The sequence below is a fragment of the Coffea arabica genome, chromosome 6c (genome assembly GCF_036785885.1).
Source record: "Coffea arabica cultivar ET-39 chromosome 6c, Coffea Arabica ET-39 HiFi, whole genome shotgun sequence".
NCBI lineage: Eukaryota > Viridiplantae > Streptophyta > Magnoliopsida > Gentianales > Rubiaceae > Coffea > Coffea arabica.
The window spans coordinates 7898125-7925451 of NC_092320.1; the positions used below are offsets into that span (position 1 = coordinate 7898125).

A 27327-nucleotide genomic window follows, 5' to 3' on the forward strand; every position below is an offset into this window, starting at 1 on the left:
TTGAATTCCATGTTAATACTAGTGGGAATGGCACATTTTATCTGTGTTTTTTCAATACTTTTTTAACATGAAGGGGTGAAATTTAAGAAGTGAAGAGGGTGAAAAGGAGAATTGAAACCTCCAATTTTTACAAAAACAAAAAATTCTTAAAAAATCAAAAGATGTTGAATTATTTGAGATTTTTATTATGTCAATGAATGTAAGTTTATCTTTCTTTTGATCTTTTGGGAGGATTGTAGAGTATTGCACATTGTTGAAAATCTTAGACTTGTAAAGGTGAGTATATATTATTCTTTTAGAGGAAGATATTATTGTTTTGCCTTATGTTTTGAAGGTAAAAGAAGGAATACAACAAAAAAAACTGCACAAGTATATACAGATATAAAAATAGAATCTACTTTGTTTTTTTAGAGATTAATAGGTATACATACCTTACTAGACTAAAGGAATGTCTTGACACAATCCTTGAATTTTTTTCGTTACGAGTAGAATTTGAACCCCCACCTACAACATAACCCTCTTTGGTGACCACTGAACTTGACTCGGTGGTTAAAAATAGATTCTACATAACAAATGAATTATTAGAGAATAATGCAAGTAGAATGAACTTCAAGGACCAAGATTGCCATTAATCTTAATTGCAGCCGCTCCATTCCCTGCTCCGAAATATCAATGGAAGCCATACATTTAGCATCCGCCACCTCTGGCAACCAAGTCACAGCCAGTTGCACAAATGCTTATGGCCATGAAATTGACGTAGTACCAGGCCCTTGTTTACTGCATACATTTCCTCCTATATCCTACCAAAATCAAAATCGTATGATATGACCCACAATATGGGAAAGTTCTAATTTCCAATACAAAATTAATCAGAAAAGTAGACCTTTTATACTTCCTCTAGGGTAATTGAAAATGGACATTACCCAGCTCACTACAATACCAGTAATCAATTCGCAAGTCCATGTTTAGGCAGTATTTGCAGTTGATGAGTCAGCAATTAGGCGAATATCTTCTTCAATTGAAGGAAAAATAAAATCTAAAGTTCCCTATGCCAAGTAGCGCCAATTCAGTATTTTGATCAACCGTCCCAATGCCTAGTTGATTAAGTTGCACAACCCCCCTTTGAGATGGCCCGGGACTTGCAGAAAGATTAACGTTGAAAATTGTCTTCAGTCCAACCCTCAACACCCCCCCCCCCCTCTTCCTTTCCAACACCCAAAAGAAATTTTTTTTTTTTAATGTCCTTGTAAACATTAAGAAAACAGAAATTCAACTCCAAACTCTCCATTGATAATCTTCAGGCAACCAGCAAACCGATCTCAAGAACTGTCATAAGTGAATTCTATGATACATTCATTTATGCACAAGCAAGATATACAGGAGAACAATAAATAAGGATCCCCAAGACAAAATGGTGAATGGCTTGTACATTCTTCAAATTATACAAAAAAAGGTATACAGGCATGGTAAAATAACAATACTCACATTGCCAGCTTCTGAATAGATATTTCCTTGAGGGAACTCGCTAATCTACAAAATACCTTGAGGTTGTGGCCCGTTTTATCCTGTGAACCAAGAAGTAGCAATGAAATAACAATAACCAAAAATTATTTTGAATATTAGGGAATTCGAGAATCCACAACGGAAAACAAACACGTGAGCATAAGATGCAAGCATTTGTAAAATTGATGACTAGGAACCATAAACAAGAGACACTCGCGCAAAGCACTGTACTAGCAATTTGATTGAAGGAACACAGAACACGACCAATATCTGCCCAATAAGGGAATATGGGGATATCACATATGCTAATCTGAGAGAATAAAATAGGTCAACCAAACAATGCAAAGAACTAAATGGGCGGCACGACTACACCACTATAAAGGGCCAAAAAAGAAAAAGTGATGATTAGCAATTGCCTCATCAGAAGATAATTTGCTGCATTATCTCATCACTAGGAATCAATAAAAATTTCAACATAGCTTCCATTTTAAACTTTTGCTACTGATAAATAGAAGTTCATGCGAACAACATAAACAAAGGGATAAAACATTTATTAGGAAAAGGCTGAAAATATGCTCCAAGACAGCAAAACTACCAAAGAACCACTCCCATATGAAAGCTTCCAGCCCCCACTTCCCCAACCAAAGCAGCAGAATATTTAACAGGAAAAAATTTTTAAAAGAAAAGAAAAAAAATCAACTTCAGCACAAAGATGCAAGACAAGACCACATCCAACCAAGAAATCTGAAAAAAGAACAGAAATGAAAGAGAAGAAGTTGGTGATGAAGGCAGTAGAAAGTACAATCAAGAATCAGAAGAATACCTCAGTTAGCGATTCAAGCCTTTCTAAAATTGGAACTAACTTCTGGCAAAGAAAACTGATGTCCTCATCAAAGTGCCCTTTTCTTTCATTTGTAAATGCTTTCATCACTTGGCTGAAATCATAGACAAATGAGCTGCTAAGAAAGTCATCAAGAAGGGTAACAACATACCTATGAGGAAAAATAAGGAAGAAGGTTGGCATACCCATCTTGAAAATGGACAAGGATTATGTTCATCACATTTTCTGCAAGCAGAAGTAATAGGGTAACAAGTCGATTCCTGTCTGCGACAGATTGACACATCTCCACCATGGCAATATACCTCCTGAAGAAAGAAGGAAAGGCCGACCAATATCAACAATTATAAGAACATATGATTGAAACACCTAATGCAAGTATAAAGAACCACCCCACAAGATCCAAACAAGTATACTCAATATCCTAAAGATACAGAAGTACCTAAATATTATCAAGACACAAACTGTAAACATTTTTGTCAATGAATCATTGCCATAAAGAAGGTTGATTATTTTTACCAACTAAAGCAGATAGGAACCAACAACTTTCTTTCTGGGAGTGAGTCAAAGCAGTTGCTAACTAGGCATTTGCATTTTTAATTGGCTGCAAGTGGAAATTTAATTGCCTTAATCATTAACAATTTTCAATATCAAAGCCACTCAGTATTGGTTATAGATAAGTTAGTGTCTAATATGGGGCCATCTTTTTTTTGGAGTCCAGTAGTATAGGAGTTTTTCAGCAGTTATGCATTTATAAAGTACTCTCTCTCTCTCTCTCTCTCTTCACACCCCACCACCTCAAGCCCTCCCCCAGCAGACATGCACATGCATGCATGAGTGCAGGCACCATCTCAAGAGGAAGCTGTTCATATCAGCAAGCTAATGGCTACAGCCAGAGCAGAGAAGAAATTTTTAATTAAGTACATGTGGAAAACAGGCGATGAGTATAATAAAAACATTAAAAACACAACCTATAGAGAAAGGACAGAGAAGTGCTTAACTGCTTCAGTCCAGGCAATGCATTTTTCAGAAGCTACATTCATTATAAAAGGAGCTTATAATCAAGGAAGGAAGGCGAAGCAGCATTTCCCGAAAGGTTGCAAGCATTAGCAGATTATCTCAAAGTTCAACAGAAACTTGACCCTGCTATCTATAAAGGTGTCCCTATACAACTCCTGAAGGTTTTTGCTAAACCTCCCATGCACTAGCACTATTTAAATAATCTTTTCAACATTTTAAACCTGAGCAAATGAAGCCTAAGAAAAGGTTCTCGAAATATGTACTCCACAATAAACCTTTACGTATTAAAGGATCACCAAGCTAATATGCATAAGCAAGCTGATGACAATAAAATTGCTGATGAATCTCAAAAAAGGAAAAACATACAGCAGCTTATAACTTCCCTTTTTTTTGGGGGGGTTGTTTTGGGGGAGGAGAGAGAAGCAACAAGTACCTTCTCTGAATATTCTCACTTGAAGAAATACAATCTTGACGAGAACACATGGTAATTATTTCATCAACCTCCTGTCTTGATAGTTCATTGATGTCTCGGATCTAGCATAAGAATTTTCATTACATAATTCAACATACGTATATAAGCATGGCAACACTCTCTTTTTATCTTTTATCTTTTATTTTTCCTTTTATTTACTTATTCTGAAAATCATGAAGTCAACCTTGTTAAGTAGTAAGCAATTCTCTTCAGCCGCTCGTTCAAGTGCAGTAGTCAAAGAGTTGAGGAAATGACCAAGCAAAGTCAATGTAGGTTGCTGTCGTGTGGCAGATGCACGATACTCTGTGGGACCATCTGACACCTGGCAAAAAGAACATTGGGCCCATCAAGTATTTATTCGTCCCTTCCTGTAATTCTCATATGCAAACAACAGACTAATGACAGAGAGTATACTTGCCCTACATATACCTGTAGTCTCAAGGACTTCTTTTTCACCATAAAATAGAGATACGAGCTCAAGCTAAAGCAAAGGCGAGATCTGTTCAATTCTGCCTTCCTCTTACTCTGCATCCACATGCAAGTCAGTAGAACTCCCATGATTTGTATTTGAGCAGCAGAAAATCCATAACAAAGACAACTCATTACCTCCAAAAAACGTGTGGACTCCGTTGAAGAAAAATATTCTGGATTATGTGAGTAAAGAACACACATCATCCCAAAGAGCCCTTGAATGAAACCATATTCACCACTCTCCTCATATGACCAAACCTACAAGACATTAAATAGATTTCCTTTTCAAGCTTCTGCATTTCTCAAAGAGTACAAAATTACCAAGACATGCATGCCAGATAATGTAGAACATGGATGGCAGAATGCTTAGGTCAAAATCCATGATAATTCCAGTGCTACACAAAAAAGGAAAAGGTGTGCTTATAGTTTCACCAAGAGGCAGCCCATTGGAAGTTAGGATGATGTAAGCAATATTGCCACAGAAATACCTTCTGACATTGCACAAAAAGTTAAATTCATGTCCAATAGTTAATACCTTGCTCAACATCCCAACAACAAGATTCATTTGTTCCATAGTCAGTTCATCAACATCTGAAATGTTTTCCTGAAGAATTTGATCAAACAGCAATGGATTCCCTTTAACAAATTCTATAACTTCACGCACGACTTTATTCTTCACCTGCCATATAAGAAACCACAATTACAACATACTCAAGAAATGATAATATGGAACGAATAGAGATTTCTGTACAATGCACAGTTCCTAGGATACAAAAGCAACAAAAAGTTAATAGAATAAAGTAGTAAGGGCTCATTTGGTGTAACATTATTTCTTTCACCACAAAGACATCATGGCAAAAGCCATTTCTTAATAACTAGCCCTATCCCACTAAGAGGTAACTTCTATCTCTTCTATTTTTTTTTAAACAAAAAATTTCTAAGTTGCAGACATATATTGTCAGCTTTCCACTAATGCTCAAAATGCCAACGAACCCCACATTTTTCAAATTTTTACTAATTTTCAATTTGTATTTTTGTATTTTGTATCTATTATTTATTCATGTTTTTAACTATGTCCAGCCAGATTGCAATAATTATGTCCTGATCATGACAAACAAATACATTCAAAGAATTTCTAAAATCAGTTGCGAAAGGCATGTAAAACTGCCATGTCATAAACATCAGGAGAGCCAGGAAGTAAAATATGACAAGCACTCATATACAGAATAATCACAATAATTATGCATCTAATTGGCATTGTTTGAGTTTCCTAAATTTGTCTACAGCAAACAAAGGATAATATGTAAAACACCAATATTATAGGTAAATGAACGAGTCTAACCTCAAAAAAATCAGATGTATCAACCAATGAGGTCAAGGAAAATACTAATCTTAGTATTGGAGCAATAACCATTCGTTGTTTATCAACATCCACAGAAAAGTCCCTTCCAAATTTAGTATCAACACGCCGGAGACCCCCCTGAAAAAAGTCAGCATCCATTTTACACCAATCAAATTCAGGAGGCAGCAAGCAAAAATAGCCAGCAAATGACTTGAAGCATGGTACCTTAACTTGCATGTTAAATATCCTACAAGAAGAAAGATGCTCCACAGCACCCATTGAGAATAGAACCTGGGCGCCTGATTTTCCATACTTATGGCTAATTCTCAACAGAAGTGCCAGCTCTCCTTCAAGTGCGTAAATCCGTTGCATTGACTCCAAAGAAAGCCGGCTATCCTGGTAAGACATTTCAACAAGGGTAAACAAAAAGTCATCAGGAAAAGTCCAGGAAAATTCGATGCACACATCATGTTCTACATTGAGATGAGTCGAATATCGCACGCATACCAAAAAGTACCAACACAGACAAATTATCAAGGACAATTAAATCACCAACTCAATCCAGTTAAAGGGATAAAGCACAGAATCAACAAAGGGAATGCGAGTGCTAGGAATGCACATCTAATCTATCAAAGGAAGCAATTAAAAAACTACTTAAAATCTCCAAACACCACAATCAAGTTTATTTCTTGTTAAGCTATATTCAGAAATTTGTAATAGTTGTGCGGGATAGTGAGCAATTCAATTAACTCAGGCCTACTTTTGGTTGTTTATTTCTCTATAGGAAGGTATATGGTACAGTCTCCCACATAGCTTAAGTTTCCAGATGTGGTAATTCACACCAATTTAGTGTCAAAACGTCCAAGGACGAATTAATTATTGATGCAGACAATATATGACTAGCATTCAAAGATGAAGAAACATCACATAAAAATCATCCAACAAAAAATTGAAGAGAGTCAACTGTGGGGGTTAAAAATAGGCCCAGACAAGCCTCCCCCAACTTTGTCAGCACCATGAAGAATTGGTTCTAAAAACAAACCCAAACCAAGTCATGTAAATTGTTTTCTTCAGCTACAAATTAACAGTAATGGTACACCGGCAATTTAACAGATCAATCTAACAAAAGAAATACTTTTTATATAACCTTCTAGATAAATTTAGAAGCTTGAGATAGACTATCCCACCTCAGAACGTAAGTCATGATCTCATAGAAAATACTCAACAAGCAATAATCCACAATTTAAACACTGCAACAATTTATTGTGACCAAAAACAAAATTCTCAGCCTTGTTACTGAAAAATGGGGAAAAAAGTAAAGATGAAATGAGATAAGAATGGCCGTTTATAATGATAGAATCTCAAGAACATAGAATGAGAAAAAGCATACAATTTAATCTAGTTTTGTAATTACAACTTCTTGTTCATTCCCCATACCTGATATGACACATTACTGATGCTCATTAAGCAAGACCTTAAAAAGCCTCTACTTTGTAGTTGGCTTAGGAAAAACTTGTCATGATCAATGGAGATCAATGCATCCAGAACATAAAGCGACACGGTCTTTCCAGATTCACCACCTTGAGTTGCATCTTTTATTACCTATTTGAAGGATATTAAAACAAAGCGTAACATGAGATGAAGAAAAAAATAAACAACAGTAAGACAATAACAATGATGCTATTACAAGCACAATCTCACTGGATGGGACCAGTACTTAGAATTTGACCATTATAGACAGAAAAGAATAAGTATGACAGAGCAAAAGCAAGCTCTGTCATGCACCCACCAAATCGAGGATTGGTTGAGCTTCCTTCCGTAAAATAGCAAAATTCAATCGAGCCAATTCAGCCTGCTCTTTGTCATACTGTTGGGAAAAAATTTTGCAATGTAACCTCTATGACCAAATACAGTACAAAAAACAAAAACCTCCAGCTATGAGATTATGAAACCTTTTCTAGATCCAGATCATTGTCTTGCTCATTAGCTGATAAGAACTGCAGAACTGTGGCAGGAATATCAGGATCAAGCATATGTTGACAGTACTGGAAGTAGCTGAGGAGCAATGCGTATTGGCTGCATAAGCAACAAGAATAAGGATAAGGGTTTAAATTTCCACACTATCAAGATGCAGGTAAAAGTCTAAGCAATCACTCATTGCCTGACAGAACTCCTACCGTCTCCTCAATGTTTCCGATGTTTCATGTCTAAGAATTGCCATGATAAGCTTGAATAAAATAGATTGGCATGCTCCATTAGACAACTGTTTTGTCATGATCATATCAAGAAAAGCGACTGTATCGGCATTCATACCACCAGGCCATAAGAAACGTTCATCACGTAATTTTGCCATGCATGTAAGACCAACCTTTAACAAATTTTGGAAAACAAAAAATCAACGCCATGAAGGAAAAATTAAATGAAGTTATAATCCCAAACGACTTCCATTATAAGACCTGCGACAACATAAGCGCCATCTTCAGTGAACAGTCAGGAGAAGCAGAAGCACTGAGGGAAGTGTCTAGCAACCTGAGAAACAGAGCAGACTATAAAAGAAACCAGTCAAGGAAAAAAAAAAAGAACTGAAGGTTCTCAGTAACCTACTGAAATAGTACTTCAGATCTATTCTGAAGCGATGAAATCCTTCTGGATGCAGAGACCTAATCGGCAACAATAAAGACAAGGCCAGAGAATAAGAAAGTACTGTAGGATAAACTATTAATAATATTGAAAAGATGATCAATGAAAAGTACAATTCACTTGTAAAAAAATCTGGGTGCGCATGTGTGTGTGTGTGTGAGAGAGAGAGAGAGGAAATAAAACATCTCACCTCAACAATCTGAGACCAGCCTGTTAGCATGTGAAGCTGAGCAGCTTGTTCTTCAAGATTCTTGTTATATTTCCATCCCCATCTCAGCAACTGCTGAATTACATCCCTCAATTCATTTAGCTCAGCTTCACTACCAAAGGAGCTTAGCTGGGGATTAAATATATTACATTTCTGCCAAGGAAAAATAATGAAAACAGTCAGACTTACCACATAACTGTTCTGATGTTTATATTAGTAGCAGACATAAAAATAACACCTGCCAAAGTTTGTCACGAAATGAAGTAAGATCAATCAAGCGATCACCCCGCTCTGAGTAGTAATAAATACCACCCTTTCCAACAGCTGATGGATTGCTAAGGATCTCCTCAGCCTATCAGATATAAAACACAGAAAATTTTTAAAAAATAGAGGAAAAAAAAGATCACTTTATACATCAAAGCACTATCAGATACAAAGCACCAAATAAAAGACTATAATGAAATTAAACATTGTCCCATTACCATCTTACATCTTACAGTTTCTCTTACCATAAAACCATATTTCATATTAGAGATGGCCTGTGAAGACTTCACATTGTCTGGGGATTTGAACTGCACAACTTCAAGCAATCCTAAAACCTATTTGCCAAAACAGAAGAATTATACTATCAGCAAAATTGCAAGAGCACAACCACCTTTAGACCCGAGAAGGCAAAAGGAAAAAAGGAATGTCAATCTAGATTTTGCATTTCAAAGAATCAAACAGTTACAGAGTCTCAGTTAATGCTGTACGACTAGTTTGCTGAGATAAAATCAAACATTAATGCATACATAATTCAAAAAAAAGGAGGCAACAGAAACAAGAGTTTAATACACTAATTACCATATCTAGAATTTAACTTGAGCATTGAAAAGTTCAGTAAGATTAAGTGAAAGTTTGGCATAGAAGTCAAATTAGTTACTGTTCAATAAAGATACTTATCCAACCAATAACAGAAAACTGTCCTCTGAAATTCTTGAACTTATAGATACGCTATAAAGTTCAAAAGTAAAATGATGTGACTCTGAGAGATTGACTTCAGAAGACTTGTGACCAGCCCTTGCAAGGTCAAGTGCTTTCTTCTTTCTAAACTAGCTCTCCAACTTTCTCCCATGCTTCTTCTTCCATATGCAGCTGAAGTACCAATCCCATAAATAGATAGACTACTAACAAACAACAGAAGCTGAAATCTTATTTGAGTTGATTCTTCTCTGTTTATCTGTTCAATGACAGTTAATAATTGCATATGGTCTACAGCAAGTCCTTTGGCCAGTAATATTTATGGGAGTAGCATCAGGATGGAATAACCACAAAAGTATCCTCTATGCAATTTATTCTTGTAGGCATACCAATATTTGAACGTTGAAGAAACTGCACTGTTGTTTATCAAAGCACAAAGAAGGCATATAAATTCAACATGAAACAATAACAATGAGCTTGAATGCATCTGGTGGCAATTTAAAATGGCAGCCAACATTACCTTGTTCTTGCCCATCATTCTAATTCCAGCAATATCACTGCTGTTCAAAATCATTGGTTGTAGTGTATTCTTATCAATGCCACTCTCAGGAATTTCCAAGCCAAATAGCTCAGCAAGAATACATTGACATGAATCTCTATGATGAGAACTAGCCATATCAGCACCATGTAATTCAACAGCTAAAAGCTTCAACAACCATGCTCTCTGCCGAAATATGGTTAGGTGTTAATGTATGAAATAAAAATGACCCCAAAAAAACAAACATTCCACCAGAAAGCTAGGTTTTGTCAGAAAAGTGTCAAAACATACACAAAGAAGTACAAAGAGGGCACAAGTAACCAGGGAGCACTTCTGCAGATTTGTTAGTATATCTAATAGACAACAGTTTCCCTAATTTGCTAGATGGTAAGCCAAAACTCAGCCAGAAACTTCAACATTTAAACATGTAAATCAGCAAAAGCATTTTCGGAAGATGGTTAACACCGTTGCCAGCCACTTTGGGGTTTTCCACTAACACATCTAGCTAAAGCTAAAAGTTGCGCAAGGACGCAAAGATCAAGTCTCAGTAATAGGATGGGATTTAACTCTACAAGACACATCCGCCATAGAAGAGAAAAGCCATTTCTTCATTAAACAGAAGCTGAAAAATAATCTTAACATACATGTATTCTCATTAATAAGACTTAGTACCCACTTTCTTTAAATGGTGAAACCCTTTGATGCCCAATAAATGGTGCTTTTTGGCTAAAATATAACAACATAAAGAAGGAGAAACAAGGAATTACAAGATTATGGTGCACAAAATTCTTCAGAAGTCATCTGGAAAATTCTAGCTATGCAAGACTATGACAACTAGCCTACATAGCAACTGTTCCAAGTTAAATACCCTAGTATTGCAGCCAATTAGGGGAAAAAGAAGAACAGGAAGAAGAAAACACCAGGGGATATTCTGGATTGGTGAACAATAACTTGGGTCGTAGTAAACCTGATGAAGAGAGCTAATCCGAAGAGCCTGATTGTTATTCCTCTTGGGAAGTGGAGCAACAGCAAATGTATCTAGGTGCTGTTGGGACAAAAATCATATTAAGTAAAGACCCCAAAAAAAAACCAACATTGGAGATTAAGCTGAATAACAGTAGCCAATATCCAACTTCAAAATTTATGATGTTGTGACAGAATGTACCTTCAGAAAGAACTGATACTTCTTGGTACTCAACAGATCCATTGTAGGACCACTAGCGAGTGGATCCACACATAACTCATAAAGGAGCTACACGAACAGCAAAATATAAGCAATCAAAAAACGTATCAAAAACATCTAATTTCAGTAATAGGAAGACTTAAAGTAGGTATCAGCAAAGGACAGCTAACCTGAAAGCCAAATTCGTGAAGCAATGCATTCACCTCAGGTTTTGACAGCTTTTCCAAAACATCAAGAATGACCTTCAAGCAACTGGAAGCATTCAAACTAAAAGCACGTGTTAAAACCCGGAAAGGAATGAATGAAAACATAGAAGAAAATGAAGTATGGAATTAAGCATGACCTGTAGTGAAATTTTGGCTGAAGCACCGTCCTCTCGACCGGGCTATCAAGATCAAACTTGAGAAGTAGATGAGAAATATTTGGGGCCGGCCTGCCAATATTATCTATAAGCAGCTGCATTTGGAAGAATGAAATGTCATGAGCCTTTTCAATAAAAAGCTACAAATAACCACATCCCCTGAAAGAGCCCAAGCAGGCTAGCTGGCTCATCCATATCATGACCCTCTTAATCATGAAAAAGGACAAGCACTCAAAAAAATCTGTGTCCAAATCACTTGGCATACTTTTGATCTCAACACAACATCGGAGGTCTTTTACCTCACTCCACTATCCCAGCTTCTGACAATTTCTAATATTCTATCTAGTTTACAAAAATGCAGAAAAACGACCCATAAGCATGGGAGCTATACCACTTTTACATAAAACACTACTACTTTTATCAATGGTCTAATGTTAAGCTTGAAGATGGCAGGCTGAAATAGGAGAATATATCGAAGTACAACATTCACCAATTTGATGACCCATGCAAAGTAATATTCTGCAAAGTAAATACTCTTTCCGTCCCATTGTTAATGTCATGTTTCACCTTTTTTATTGTCCCAAAATTAGAGTCATGCTACAGCATTTTCCGTCTAACGTTCCGTCTTTACCCTCATATCAAGGGCAGAGGTTATGGTCTACTAATGGCAATAATCAAGGGCAGCTGATTATGGGATCTGTTCTATCATAATTGCAAAGATTATGGCTGAAATTATGGGATCTGCTCTACCATGTATATTAGCTGTACATTAGCATATCTGTAATTAATATATTAGATAGGTAGATATATTCTTACCTAGAATAGAATGTACAGAGTTTCTATTTAATGGAAAAGAGGCACAAAAGGTGGGGTCAGCCTTTGATCCAGAAAATTGTCACCTCATAGTGCATGTGTTAATAAGTCCAAAGAAATTTAGTAGGACCCACAATTTATTGTTTATTTGGAGAAGCTAGAGAAGTGTGTGAGACAACTCCCACTTTATAAGGCCAATGATGGCGTGTCTTTAACATATGAAGGGATGCATTTGGTTGAGATAGGAACCACGAAATCATTACTCCATGAAAAACACAAATTTCAGCTGACTATTGTACTTGTAACGGGGTAAATTTGGAAGTAAAGGCTTGGCTGTCAATAATGATATCACTGTACATAAAAAGTTGCACTCCCAATAAACGTCCCTAAAACTGGGACAGAGGGAGTATCAAACATGAAACAGCTCCAAGAAGAAGCACTGCACGCAAGAGAAGAGCAAACCAGGGACTTACTTGCAATATGAGAACGCCAGGATCTTCACTGCTGTCCTCAACAATCTGAGACTCAGATCGTAACTCCAAGCAGGCAGCATAGTCCTCAATCAAAGGACCTGCAGCATTGGATTTTAAAAGCAATTGAACTAGACCAACCATTCGAGAACTGCCATAAGAAAACCAAAGTCTTGTCACTATTGGTTGAATACCATTTCACTAAAACGATACACCATAACACGAGCAAGATTTCTTAAAAAAAATCAATACAAGTACCTTAGAATACTCATAATTTTAATAGAACATTGCTGAATTCTTGGCTGAAAATCATATCTGACATACTCTATGAGAGCCACTATCTGATTATGATCCTGAGAGAGTACAACATCCAAAGGCTGCAGAACAAAGCAGCACAGTCAAAATATGCAATAAAAGATTCTATTTATCTGGTTGGAGATATGAAACCAGTGTAGTCGTAAGATACAAAGCATAAATAAGGACAGAATCTATGGACAGGACAAGATGAAGAAGTGTTCACAGCATATGATATCATGTATAGAAGAAAATCGAATAATCAGGTTGACCAGAAAATGAGTTCAACAAAATACTTAGTTTCCTAAGGAGGAAGAGCCATTCTAAATTTTCAGCCAAAACTCACATACTTTAGCACATTAACATCAAATTCACTCAAAGAATAAGTTCTCCTTGTTTGGTATGTTACCCAAACTTGGATACCGATGTCAAATACGGATATGCGTAGAAGTGTCGGATACTCTATGTTGTGAAAATTGAGATATGTGGACAGGGCTATATTAATTCATTTTGGGGATACATATTAAATCACAAGTAAATTTGTGAGAATGATTAGAATATAATAAAATACCTTCAAACTCAGACTGGAAGGAGTACTATGCTAATACCATTCTATTTACATCCTCTGAAACTTGAATGAACAGAAGAATAAGGATTTTCCAACATCAATTAACAGCAGTGGGGTGCTTCCCCTACCCCACAGGGCTACAGCTTCTGATAACTTTCAGATGTATCTTTACAACAGATTAGGAACTTGGAAAGGAGCTCTCCTCCAAACTTTTCCTTATTTGAGAGTACATTTTTTTTCTCTCTTTACTCGGAAAATCTAAGTCCAAATGCAGTCAAACTATGGGGACTGGACAACAAAAGAAAAATCGCCACAGAAATATCCAGAATGTTTGAAGCTAAGCAACTACTTCAAACTCAGACTCCACCACCGATACATCTTCCTACCCCAAAAAGGAACATAATTTCATGAAGTAAAGGTCATAATAAGTCATAACATTGAGCCGAACAGGATGCTCACATCAGTTCTCAAAACAATGAAAACCTCAGGAAAAAAGCAACTTGCATAAACAGCAGAAAAGTTGAGTTTCTTACCTGATATAGTGGGCGCCAGAAATCAGATACAGTTACATCTTTGTCCAAAACAAGAAGAATAACTTCTAATGATAGGAGGACGGCTTTTTCAAGGAGTTGCCCATAAATTTGATTTGTGCGGTCTGTAATTATAGAATCGACACCAGGCAAAATAATGGCCATCACATTTCGGAACACAGTTTTTCCACTCATAAAATCCTGCAAGAATAATATCAGGAATTATATCACTCAACAAACTGCATAATAACTTTAAGGAAATGCCTGTTCAACTTGAGGATATCTAGCTAGCAGCAGCCTCAAAAAGATAAAGCACCAACTAGCAAAAAGGAGAGTCAATAGTACACATGTATATAACTGCAAGAAACAACGAACTGACATAAGTACGAATGAAGTTTATCAAAAATTTATATCTAAGATAACAACATGAAATGTGCATACCACATCATTGAACGTATCTCTGTTGTCAACACTAGTCAATATAAAAGGAATCAGATGAAGCAAATTGGATGACTTATGCTGCCAAATACCAAATTAAGATAGGTTTAATAGGCCACCAAGGGGACTGGTGAACATAAGCTTGTTATTACCGTCGGTGAAGGAACAAGACAAGCCAAGAGAGTTCATAGACATGAAAAAACAGCAACAACAACAACAAAACTTACCAACGTTAATTGGTTAATTCCAGTACCAAAACATCTCCAACAATCACTGAGAGCTAAAAATGCCACTTATAGCAATGATTTTACTTTAACAGACATCTGACATATAGATATATAAACTACCAAAACCAGCAATATCAATAGCAAAGGCACCAATTTCTGTAACCAAAGGAAAATATGAAAAAGAGATATACAAAACAAAAAGTCTGTTCACCAAGGAGTTCAAGACAAATGTGTTATCAAATGTGGCAGAAAGATCATAAAAGTCATAGACGCGCCTAAGTGATACCACATTCACATAATGGATAACAGATTACATGTCAAGGTGTAAAGAAATAATTCAAACCTGAAGGTAAACCATCATATCAACTGCAGTTTAAAAAAGTCATTGGAAAAAAAAAAACATACACACACACACTAGACATGCAATTAAAATGCGAACTTTCCTCACTCATCCTTCATTATGTGGAAGCCTGTAAGAAAATTCAACCAAGAGCACTTTGGTTCCCAAGATATATTCTACTCCTCACCCATCCTTCATTAAAATGCAAACTTTCCTCTCATCCAGATACTTATATTCTATTCCTAAAAAGATTGAATTGCAATAAATAAGCACAGTAATCTAATAGCAAGACTTATAAAGATAAGCATCCCAAAAATAGTAGAGGATCTGCAAGAGACTACTGCATATTCATAGGAGGAGACCAAATTGTGGCTGGGTCTAGTGTTCAAGCACAAATATCCAAGCTTCTACAACGAAGAGGAATGTCAACAGCAGCTAAAGAACCAGATCTCAACACAACAATAGCATTAGCAAGATCTGAAAGGTAGGAAAATGATAAGCAACAAATTTGGCAGTTGAGAAGCATGTTTCTGATGATAGACACATTTACTTTGTTTAATCATCATCATAATTATGAAGGATGCAAGTTCAACTATACTTGCTGATCAAGAAACTCCCCCATGCATGTAGCGTGTAGGAGCCAGCAAATGCTAAGCAAAAGTGAAAAGGAAATTGGTGTTGTTGTGAAGATACACATCCCAAAGGGCAAAAAAAGTACAGGAGAAGAAGAAGAAGAAGAAGCAATACTTTCATCAACTCCATCACAGGAAGCTGCATCTCAAGTGGAGTAGATTGCAGCACGGATGATTGTTGAGATGGGTTAACACTATCAATATCCTCATCCTTGATATCATACATGGCAAGTATCCTGCAGACACATAGTCAAAGATCAAGAAAACATTTCTCCATGGTTGCACAAAGGAAGCGGGTACAAGAATTTCGCACGTAAGTAACAAACAATATAGACAGCTCTATTGGGGAAAGAAGGACCTAATGCAATAGAATACAGCAGCAGAACTAAATAATGTTAACTGGAGGTAACCAATGTAAAGGAAGATGGCATACATCCGGAAGTGCTGAAGACAAGCAACAACCAGCTGCCATTTCTCACAAGGATCTGAATAGGCTCTCTGGGGAAATGGTCCAAACACATGATCACATATGAATCTGAAAATGCCAATAAATCTGCAAAAAGACGCATAAGTAAGGAGAAGTAGCTTTTCTAAGAAGGAAAACAAGAGAAGCACCATATCCTCATTGCACCATACCTACGCCCTCGATCGCTCACATCCGTTTCATCAGCAATAAGAGTATTTAGTAGGTTAACAAATGATATAGTAGATGGATATTGCTCTCTTCTTGCTTCTATCTCATTTAACTCATACCGCATATCATATATCTGCAATGTGAAGCAGCTGAACAGCTCAAAAATGCTGAAAAGATGAGCATATACCAAGCAGCAAAAAGAAATTAGGGCAAAAAACCTCAATGGCCATTGAACTATTGCTCGCGTCAACTTTTGACCATCAAACAATTTTTCATCACAAATTAGCCACGAAACTAACTAATCAGCTCGTCCGTGGCCATTTTGTCAATTATTGCTCTAACTCTACAAAATAATCAGAACACGTGTCAAAATGCAATGGTATATTTGCCCACCATGGTTATTTTTTGTCAAACACGATTTGATTATTTAATAAATTAAGAGCAATAATCGACGAAACGGCCACGGGCGGCTGATTAGTTAGTTTAGTGGCTAATTTGTGACGAAAGCTTGTTGGATAGTCAAAAGTTGATGCGGACAATAGTTTAATGGCAGCCGAGATTTTTTTGCCAAGAAATTATGATAAAAGATTATGTTGGAATCAAAAGAATTTAATGAACATATAAAAAGCTCAGCAAACAAAAACACAAATGTGTGCGCACGCATGTAAGAGCACACAAGCGAGACACTACTTTCAAGTCACAAACTAGAACAATTTCTTTTTGTCTATTCCTTGATGCAATGTAATCCTTTACAATTCACTACTTTCAAGGGAGTAAATCCTTGCGCCTGCTGTTCATCTATAAGAAAATTGCTAAGAAAATTTTGTTTGTAACTTCATACTACACCTCCCTTAAGTGTCACATGAGTTTTACAATTTTTGACACACGCCCTGGCACTGCAACGTTTAGTCAAAAGACAGTGCTTGACACCACAAGATTGCCATTTGAGAGTGTCCGCACTATATAGTAAGACCAAGAAAAGGTACTTCTAGAAAGCTTGGTTCCAATCTTAAGAACAAACAGACACATAAACCCAAAGTAGATTTTGACAAATGAAACTAACATTATTAGCAAACAAAGATATCTGGTTAAACTAGCATCGAAAGAGCAGAATAAACAAATAAGATCCTAACTAGCACTCAGTAAACTTCTAATCAAGAATACTATAATTAAAACAACTCAAAAACCAACCTGTGCAGGCATTGGCTGTACATTGTTTCTGACCTGAGGACCAATAACTACAGGTAGATCATATTGCTCTAAATAAGCCCAAATTGCATCTCTTAGAGCAGGAGAGACTTTGACAAAAGTAGCTATGGTATTACGCAATGCACCCTACAAATGATAAAACAACAAGACAGTTACCAAAAAAACTTGATCGCAACATTGGACCAAATCAGTAAACAGGGAGACATAATAAGAGAAGTAGCAGTAAGGACAGGAAACAAACTGAAATTCACAACCTTGAGATAAGGAGGGACGTTTTCATAACCAAGAAGCTTGAATAAAGGCTCGATATCTGGAAACCAGTTCTTCCTTTCAATTGGATTCCCATTTTCAACAACCTTTAAAATAGTGAAATGAAGTTACAAATCATTCAGCTTCACATTTCTTAAGAAGCACAGCAACAAGACATGTTAAAAAGCAATTATAGCCAAATCCAAGGAAAGACAGTTGAAAAGAATGTCAAAACAGATAATCGTCAACATTAAATGAAAAATTTACAAAAAAGCTGCATGCTTTCAAAATATCTCAAAAATGACCAACACGACAACTGGAAATATTGTCATGGTGAGAATTGCCAAAAAATGCACAAGACATCAACTGCCTGTACAAGATAATAACTCAAAAATACAAAATATATACAACGCCAATGTGCCCACGTGTATTTGTAGGGTAAAAAGAAAAACATCTCAAAATGACCAAGGAATGTGGCCTTTAGAGGGAAAAATATCTCAAAATGACCAACACAACAACTGGAAATATTGTCATGGTGAGAATTGCCAAAAAATGCACAAGACATCAACTGCCTATACAAGATAATAACTCAAAAATACAAAATATATACAACACCAATGTGTCCACGTGTATTTGTAGGGTAAAAAGAAAAACAGGTTCAATGAATATCACCTTCTGTAGAACATTCAAATATGCAACAAGAGCTTTTGCATCTCCTTCCTGGAACTCTGGCAACAAGGCTCCTGGACTTTGAAGGGACTGCTTAAATTTTTCCTCATATATTGACAAGCAATCAAATAAAGTGCTCCACCCAATAGAGCGAAATGTTTTTCCTTGAAGTAACTCGAATACTTTTGAAGCACCCTCTGGACTAGAGGCCTGGGTCAGCATAAATTACCATCAAAATTAGGGTATTAAAGATTCTTTATCATATTGAACATAACACAAACCATACCAAAGTGCTCAGCATGTTTAAAAATGCTACTAGCGTTTGAAAATTAGTATGATCTTCTCCAGCAAAATTCACAAATGTCCATAAGACATCATTCCCAATCAATAGCTCAGGCTCCTTCTAAAAAAAGGAAGAACAAGAAATAGGTTAAATATAATATTGGGCATCATACAAACAAAGATGTTATTCCAGCTTAACATAGGCTTCAACAAAATATATTCCACTTTCATTTAGTATAATTCACAAGAAGGGGAAATGCAGCTTTTAGACTTTATCGATAACAACCTTGCTCATAAAAGGCAGTCACTGATCAGTTCAAAAAAAAAAAGACCACTGACCCTGTAAAAGAGGATCAGTGAGGGCAAGATCTTGCTTGGCTCAGCAAGGAATTGGTCAATAAAATCTTTGGAGATTGGGCAACTAATCATGCAATGAGTTTCTTGTTTTTCCAAAATAAGCAAGCATAGAAAGCACCACATACTTTCCAAAACAAGCAAGAATAGAAAGCACCCAAAAACTTACCCAAGAAGGACTACTTTCAACAGATAAAGGAAATGTTACCAGCAAAAGACAAAGTAAGATGCAAAAGAGACAACATACAACACCATCCAAATATCTGAAAATCAAAGATAAACTTGTTACAATAAAAATATGTACAGATATTAAACCATTTTTGGTCATATACTCTTTGGTTCAAAATATGTATATACATCTGACATATACTCTTTGGTTCAAAATGCTTCCCTGCTTTTGGAACTCTAGGCACCCTATACATATACAATAACCGATGACAAATGCCGACCGAATACAACACCTAGACTCTACCCACCCATTAATCCCATTTCCACAGCCCAATTATCAGAAGCATGTAAACTAAAAGCAACAAACAACATAGAAGGTACCCAAAAAATTTCAGGAGAAAAGGTGAGAATAGACCAACCTGATAAATTTCACTTACAAACTCCAACAAAGACACAAAAGGTTGAGAAGTTGTTTCAGAAGAATGATGAGAATGTGAGCCACCATCCACCATAGGATCATTCGAACCAACCTGGCGGTATGCACCAAGGGCATTCATTGCTTTTTCTTTTGTTTCTTTAACCTACAGATAGTTCCATACAAAGTATATCATATTCTAAAAGACTTACATTTCTTATGTAGCCAAGCATTTTAAAACAAACCCAGATTCTTCCTTAAAAAGTTTCTTGTGCTGTCAAACATTGAAAAGAAACTCCAATTCTCTTGCAGAGCTAGAGTGGTACTCAACAAAAAACAGATTCTTAGGTCATCATGAATGATAATTGCAGTGTACTGTAACCCCTATATCATGATGCAGTCAATGACTTGAAACTCATCGTGTCATTCCTAACATCTTCCCCTGTAGAAAAAGATCTTAAACAAATTGCAGCCTGAGAACATGGCAAAATCCACTTATTTAAGCCTTAGATCTATTAAACTGGTCCTCTTTGTTGCCTTTTGTAACTTCTTATCCTCGATTCAAATGGCTTAAACAAGTTTTTTTTTTAAATCTTGAGGACAAAGTGACATCTACTTACCTTGTCTCTAGCAAGCGGATGAGATAGAAAGCATGTAACCATTTTATGCAGGTAAGCATCGTACATATAAATCATATCCTCATCATCGTTCTGCATCAAACAACCAAAATTCAATGCAAACTGAATGAGATGGGAGTATAATACTTCACCAGAGATTCAAAGGTACTATAAATCACTTTTCTTTGACTAACACAATATTCAAGTGTTAGAAACAAGCAACTATGTACTGAATCATCAGCACGTCAGCAAAAGGAAAGGATATCCGAGGACCCTGACAGAAAGTTTACCAAGCTGAGCAGGCAAAACACATAATGATTGCACCACCATGATGCAATTTAATTATCCCCAAAAGAAAGAACACAAATATCTCCCAGACAAAAGTGAACATAAAACCCTTGAAAGGAAGTCAGATGAAAATGAGTAACATGATAACAGCTAATAACAAGATCAATGGAATAAAGAAGCAAAAAAGAAAAAAGAAAACTTACATAAAGGAACAACCTTTAGGAGTCACATGCAGATAAAGTCTCTATCAACTCAAAGATGCATCAGAAAAGGAAATAGAAGCATTCAAATGCAGACTATAATTACATAAAACAAGAAAATTCAATTTTTTTTGTTCAAACATTTGTTTATAATAAAGGTCCTCAATTCCTTAAGGAATAAACTGAACGTCCATTTTAAAAGATTCAGACATATATTTCTATTACTCATGCATAACCTTATTTTTACAAAGTTCAGTTGCCAATTTGATCTGAAATATCCCTAACTTAGTGCGCAAACGTTTTCTAGTAGTAGTGGTCTAATCTGCATAACTACAAATCCACATCCATGTGTACATGTACACAGTTAAGAGTGAATGGCTTGAAACTCCTTTACCAAGTATTCTCCTTATTTATATATTCTTTCAGTTATCTGGTTTGTGATCTAGATATAAATCTTTAAATTCTAGCATCCCCAAGCTCCATAGTCTACACTCAACACTAAGAATTAGATCCTCATAAGATTGGTAAATTGGTGTTGATGGTTGCTGATCACAAGTGCCATCTACAATTGGCAACATCAGTTCTTGGGTTCATATAAACTTAGCCTCCTTGTACTGACAGATATCACAAAAAGCAGCATCCCAGAGATCATTCTTTGCAACCACATCAGGAATCATTGCTTACAAAAGAAAGCATAAATTTAAACACAAAAGTAGCTCCAAAAACACACGATAAAACAGAATGATGCTGACATCAACAGCAACTCTGCTGGGGGGAAGCACAGGAGAAAACATGACTAACTTGTGTTACAAGCATGTGGGAAGACAACCAACCTTAAAAGCAGCAGTTCGAAGAATCTTATCCAGCCAAAACTGGAAAACATTGTTGGAGAAAACGATGTCCAAGCATGCACAAATGTATTGCGCATGATTAGATGAAGGAGCAGCTGAAGTATCCTTTACATCAAAACCATCCTGTGTTAACATCAAATGTACAGCCCATGCAAGCCTTACACAATTGACAAAGCCCTCAACAATTGGATCATTTCCAGTAACCATAACCTATATGAAACATTACCATGTTCAGTGCTGATGAAAACTACTAAAGCATTTTAAACAAAAGAATCAATATGTGACTTACAGCTTTCTGGAAATCGTTCTTAAATGAAGGGTCACAAGACAATACAGACTCTTTATCGGGTACTGCACTTAAAGCATCTGAGATGAAAGCAATCACAAGAGAGAAAAGAAGGCTATATATAACCTGCAAGAAGTAACATGAATTTGGTCATGACCGCAAATTTCAAATGCAAAGTGGAATCCAAGAAAAAGTGCATTATCCAAGCATGTGTTTTATGTTCTATTCATCTAACTACAAGTTGAATGATACTAAAACAGTAAAGTACTACTGCTATTTATTACACGCATTCACCATCCCCAACTCAAAAACTGAATGTAGGCAATAACAGATAGGTGAAGCAGATTCACCGATTATCATCTGTTCCATTTTCTGTGTTTTCAAAACATGTCTGAATAGAAATTCTTTTTTTTTCTAGCAAAATCTATGAAAAACAGAATACAGGAAAGATAAAATTACCAAGCACATGATGAGATAAAATAAATATACACAAGGACATAACAGAGATGCCTAGAAGGAAGCCACCAAATTCCATATCAGATGCAACACACTTTTTTAGTTATTCAATCTTGTTCCTTCACATCAATATAATGAAAGTTCCATAGCCGGCAAACTCTAACAAACTGAATTCTAATGCTTTAAGAACAGGATAATCTAACCGTGGACTTCAAGACTTCATCTTAGTTTATCAAGGGTTTCAACCACTACACACAATTACTCAAAAGCAAAACTAAAAATCTAGTAAAGTAAGAAGTTCCAGATTCCTACAAGAAAGTAAAGAACTCAATTTACAGATAAGGCTGCAATTTCTCCAATGTGTGCAAAGTTCAGTGTGGGATAAACTATCCAAAATTAACTTCACTTGACCTCACATAAGCTGCGATAAGGCATGCAAGTACATAACCAAGCAAAGGACCAGCATAAAGTGCAGTTAACAATTGACAAGTTGTTACATCACAAGTATTCGAACACCAAACTGTACAGCTTTTGTGATAACAAGGCAAGACCTGATGCTTCAAAACATCGGTGCTCTGACTAAAGTCCTCTGTATTATCTTTTAAGGCAGCAAAGATGTCTTTTGCATCTTTAGAACCTGCAAGAATGAATAAAAAAATAGCAGCTAATCAGATATGTGCTATAAAGCATTAGCAACAATGTGATGTCATGATGTGTCACTTAATTAGTGATGCAGCCTGAAGCTCAAAAGAAAGTCTTTCCAATAGCCAATTCAATTAGGCACAAACAGCTAAAGCCTTCTTACTATACACCAGTAAAGAAGAAAATAAAAGGGAGCCAAAGGTAAAAGTTGCTTCCTTTATTGTAAGTTCTCCTTCCCCATGGCAAAACTTACTTCTTCTATTCATTCTCCAAGGGTTCCAATACAAAGGAAATAACACATGAAAGATTGAGATAGAAACAACCAGAGCACTTAAAAAAAAGTCATCATCTACTCAACAATCAAAAGTAGAGAATTTAAAGATCTAAAAAGATCATTAGTTGGTCTACTCTTGCCCGGGCCAGGAAAAAATCAGTTGATGACTCTTTTCCTTTTGGAGTTGAAGAGGGGGTGAACTCAATCCCGTCTTTAAAATCCTTATCCGTACAATAATTGGAAGAATGGTTCTATTTCTTTGAATAACTTAATGGGCATAGACTTCTTGGTTGAGCAATAAGGCATTGCAAACTTGAAACATCAAGTAAATAAAAGAAGGCCAACATAAGCAGACCTAAGAACTTAAAGGCTTTCAAGCAGTAAACAGCATATGAATTTCGATGGGACAAACCACAAATGGAGGAAATAATCAGACAGCAGCTATCGCAGCACGCCAATAACAAGGGTTTAGGCCAGGTACTTGCAATTGGCATAAGAAAAACCCAAGAACAGAGCTTACTAACCCAATAAGAGAGCAGCTTAGGGAGCTAGCAATGGCATCAAGTAAATAACACCCATTTAAAATTAAGTTCAAAAAGCGCTTTATGTGGATGTGGCAACATTAAAAGCATTTTATCAGAGAAAGCAACCCACGATCACCACTAAAGAAAAGGCAAGGAAACACAGCAACATCACTTTAAAAGGCTCTTAGAAAGGCAATTTTCACACAAGAACACTTGAAATTCCAAACCTGAATACCATGGAAGCCTTGTTAATTTCTAATATCAAAAAAATAGAGTACCAAAGTAATCAAAATAACACATATAAGTAAAAAAGACCATGAAAGTAGAACTGAACAATCAAGCATATCCAACCTGTTCTTACGACCAAAACAGAAAGAACAAGGCAATGAACAAGAATGACCCTCTCTCTACAAACCACAGCTCGCCGTTCCACTAGAGCACCCCTTGAGTCAAGAACATAGCATTCTGAATTAGGCCCACCCAACCCCGCAGGTTCTTCTCGATTGAGTTCCTGTGACAATGAAAAATGAAGCTATGAAGCACATGGACAACACTACAACACTGATAAAAGAAACCTTTTATAAAATAAACTCAAGAAATCAAGTTGATCCAGAGAATATCCGACGCGATTAACCGAAACAGTCAACAAAAATTGTTTAAATCCCACCAAGACAAGAAGTAACGCTGGCCACTAGTTACTAAAACTTATCGTGCTCATGAAAAGCTAAGTTGTCATCAGAACCACATAATTTGGCATTATTTAAGCAACTTGACAATTGTTAACATAAATAGATATTATATTCTCTTCTTAGCCAATCCCTAGGCAATGAGAGAGCTACAAAACTGTTGGTCCGTAAAGAGATTGACAGCTTTTCAATACTTACCTTTATTAATGAAATAAATCGCTGTCTAACTCCAGAATTAAATAGATCTTCCAAGTATCTCTGGATGTCAGCCAAAAGATCAGCTTCAAGCCCTTGGTCAAGGACAACAGCCTGCACGTGACTAGCAAAATGATGCTTTACAACTTTTGAATCTAAAAACAAATAACAGTAAGAATACTGTTTATCTTGTAAAGCAAAAGGTTTACAATACCCGCAGTAAAGTGTAAAGAGCTGTTATTAGATCCCTTCTCTCTGTATACCAGAGTCCTGCTGCAAGGCGCAAAATTTCTAAAGGATCTCTCCCTAATAAGCTCCACTAATAGTGAAAAGAAAACACCCATCAGCCAAATTTGAGAACTCAACATCTCACATCTTTACTCAAGTCACAGAGGAAAAAAAATGGACAGGAAAACTTCATCCTGGTTATTGTACACCAGTGTCAATTAAAATATATAGCGGTAGTATATCAGCTTAATAACATCTCAACTCAAAGTATCAAATACATAGATATATCATAGAGACAAAATAAGAGAAGTTCCACCTCTTGATTGGCAGCAACAAGCAAGCGAACACAGTCAATTTCATTAAGATGGAGATCATCACTGAGTTTAAGCGCCTGAAATTTCAGCAAGTGGGCAATATTAACCAAAAGGCTGAAGCAGAACATTGAAGACAAGAAATATAGAGCAGCAAGTACATAAAAATTTTTTTATTTTTTTTTTGGAGAAAGAGAGCAAGACCTATAACACCAATCCTTAAGTTGCAAGAAGTCTACCAATAAGAATAACCAAAGACATGCATGAAGACAAACTGTAGAAAATCCACCAAAGAATTAGACAACCAAATAGTAACCCTTTGGCTAAAAAACAACCAAAAGCAGGCAAATTTCATCAATGACATCTGCAAAGTGCTTTTTCATTTGTCACAGAAGCAATTACTGATGTCAAGAAACTGATATCTTTTCCTTCAACTTCCCTTAAAGACAGAAAATTCGCAATTAGCACTGAGCTAATACTCTCAAATTTAGGGCCAGGTAATTGGCTACAACCAACTGTATGGTGGTTTCAGAGGACATGTAACAGGAACCCAGACAGAGAAAAGGTGTCACTTTTGGAGGATCAGAAGAAACAGAGGTCTCCATAAAGCTCAGGGGATATTATTTACAAGCATATAAAACCTGACAACATACTATATCTTCAGGAAGTGTCCAACCACAGAAATATTTGGAAGAAGATTAAGTGAGGGGCCAAATTGTTTGTCTAGCTGGGAATAGATAAGCTACACAAAAGATAAGGAAACTGAGTTAAATCAGGTCTTGCAGGGAAGTGATCAGTAGAGAAACAATAAGCCTTACGTATGAATTGGAGGATAAAGAGCAACAAAAGGCAAAAATACCTAAAGAATAGCAGTGTGAAACTTCCAGAAATTACTCATTCAAAAGTGTCTAGACCGAAAGACTTGAGGTTGGAAAACCCCTGCACTCTTAATTTCACAGAGAGAAAGCTTAAAATACATGGAAACCTGTTCACAAAGGATTGCTTACAGTTCTCAACTCAATATTAACAAGAAATGCAGTAAAGTTGAAACAAGAACCTACAACAGATGAGCATGTGCGAAGCCGTAACCTTTTCGAATCACCATATATGATGTCTCGTACAAAAAGTAATACTGATTAGGCATGTATCACTGGGCAATAATAAACCTTGGAACATTGTAGGGTAGAACCATGGAAGCTAAATCAGAACATCAGAACTTCACGACAGCCAATTTGTAACTGTCGTCTATTTCAAGTTCTAATAAAACGACCTTGCGCAAGAAACATAAAAAAAGAAACCAATATTAGCAGTAATTAGCTCGAAATTAAGTTGTTGAAAGAGGAACTAACAATCTGGACATCTTCATCATCCAGCGTAATTGATCCAGAATTTGGCAGCCTGACTTCCTTAGAATGCACCTGAGCTCGGTCCGATGGTTTTGGAGGCTAAACGTCCAAAAATGCACCAAAGAAAAAGGAAAATTAAAAAAAAAGTTACAAAAAGTAGAACTGAATATGCTAACTGAAAGGTTTTCTTGTGAGGTTCTTGTGATTAGTAATGGACTGACAGGATAAGAAAGCAAGTTGCGGAGAGAGGGAAGAGATTGGCGAATGGCATGGATGAGTTCTACTCTCTGTGCCGGCGTCGGAGGGTTTGGGCCAAGCAGCGACTCTTCCACCGTCGATAAAAGCTGCTTCGGCGACACCATTGTTAAACTGTAATTCTTCAATTAGCAGTGAACTCCAATGGATCTCTCGGAAGAATGTGAAGAAAAAGAGAAATAAGAGTGACTAAGGAAATAGTGAAAATTGAGAGCGAAGCAGACAAAAGAAGTGCAAATTTTCGAGGAGAGAGAAAAAAGAAGCGAGAGATTGGGCGGGAAAAGCCCTAAAAGAGAAGGCGTCCGCTGGTTCCGTGGCCTTCTGGAGTCGGTGTCTTAAC

The 27327-nt window shown here is 36.4% G+C and overlaps 1 protein-coding gene across 4 annotated transcripts; it reads right to left on the reverse strand.

Annotated features, from left to right (window-relative positions):
- Positions 1-604: 604 nt before the first annotated feature.
- On the reverse strand, positions 605-27305 carry LOC113692528 (nuclear pore complex protein NUP205). Of its 4 annotated transcripts, none has more exons than XM_027210946.2 (46): positions 26954-27305; positions 26736-26831; positions 25392-25466; positions 25062-25166; positions 24851-24961; positions 24318-24477; positions 23078-23163; positions 22074-22196; positions 21767-21994; positions 20449-20538; positions 19833-19994; positions 18896-19012; positions 18613-18819; positions 17946-18047; positions 17674-17817; positions 16485-16615; positions 16282-16401; positions 15964-16084; positions 14215-14412; positions 13078-13196; positions 12823-12970; positions 11519-11631; positions 11346-11427; positions 11158-11244; positions 10960-11037; positions 9975-10178; positions 9004-9093; positions 8733-8846; positions 8477-8647; positions 8251-8306; positions 8103-8175; positions 7824-8014; positions 7599-7722; positions 7436-7513; positions 7084-7248; positions 5872-6042; positions 5647-5784; positions 4840-4983; positions 4440-4562; positions 4263-4358; positions 4018-4155; positions 3795-3895; positions 2530-2649; positions 2327-2438; positions 1486-1565; positions 605-793 (listed from the first exon to the last, which is right to left on the reverse strand). In XM_027210946.2, exons 1-46 carry the CDS (start codon positions 27092-27094, stop codon positions 775-777), a joined length of 5652 nt encoding a protein of 1883 aa, XP_027066747.2. In that variant the 5' UTR covers positions 27095-27305; the 3' UTR covers positions 605-774. The 4 variants fall into 4 exon arrangements, with proteins under 4 accessions (XP_027066747.2, XP_027066748.2, XP_071908682.1 ...); XM_027210947.2 differs by having other exon boundaries at positions 605-800; XM_072052580.1 differs by lacking the exon at positions 605-793 and adding an exon at positions 1269-1326.
- Between the last annotated feature and the right edge of the window lie 22 nt (positions 27306-27327).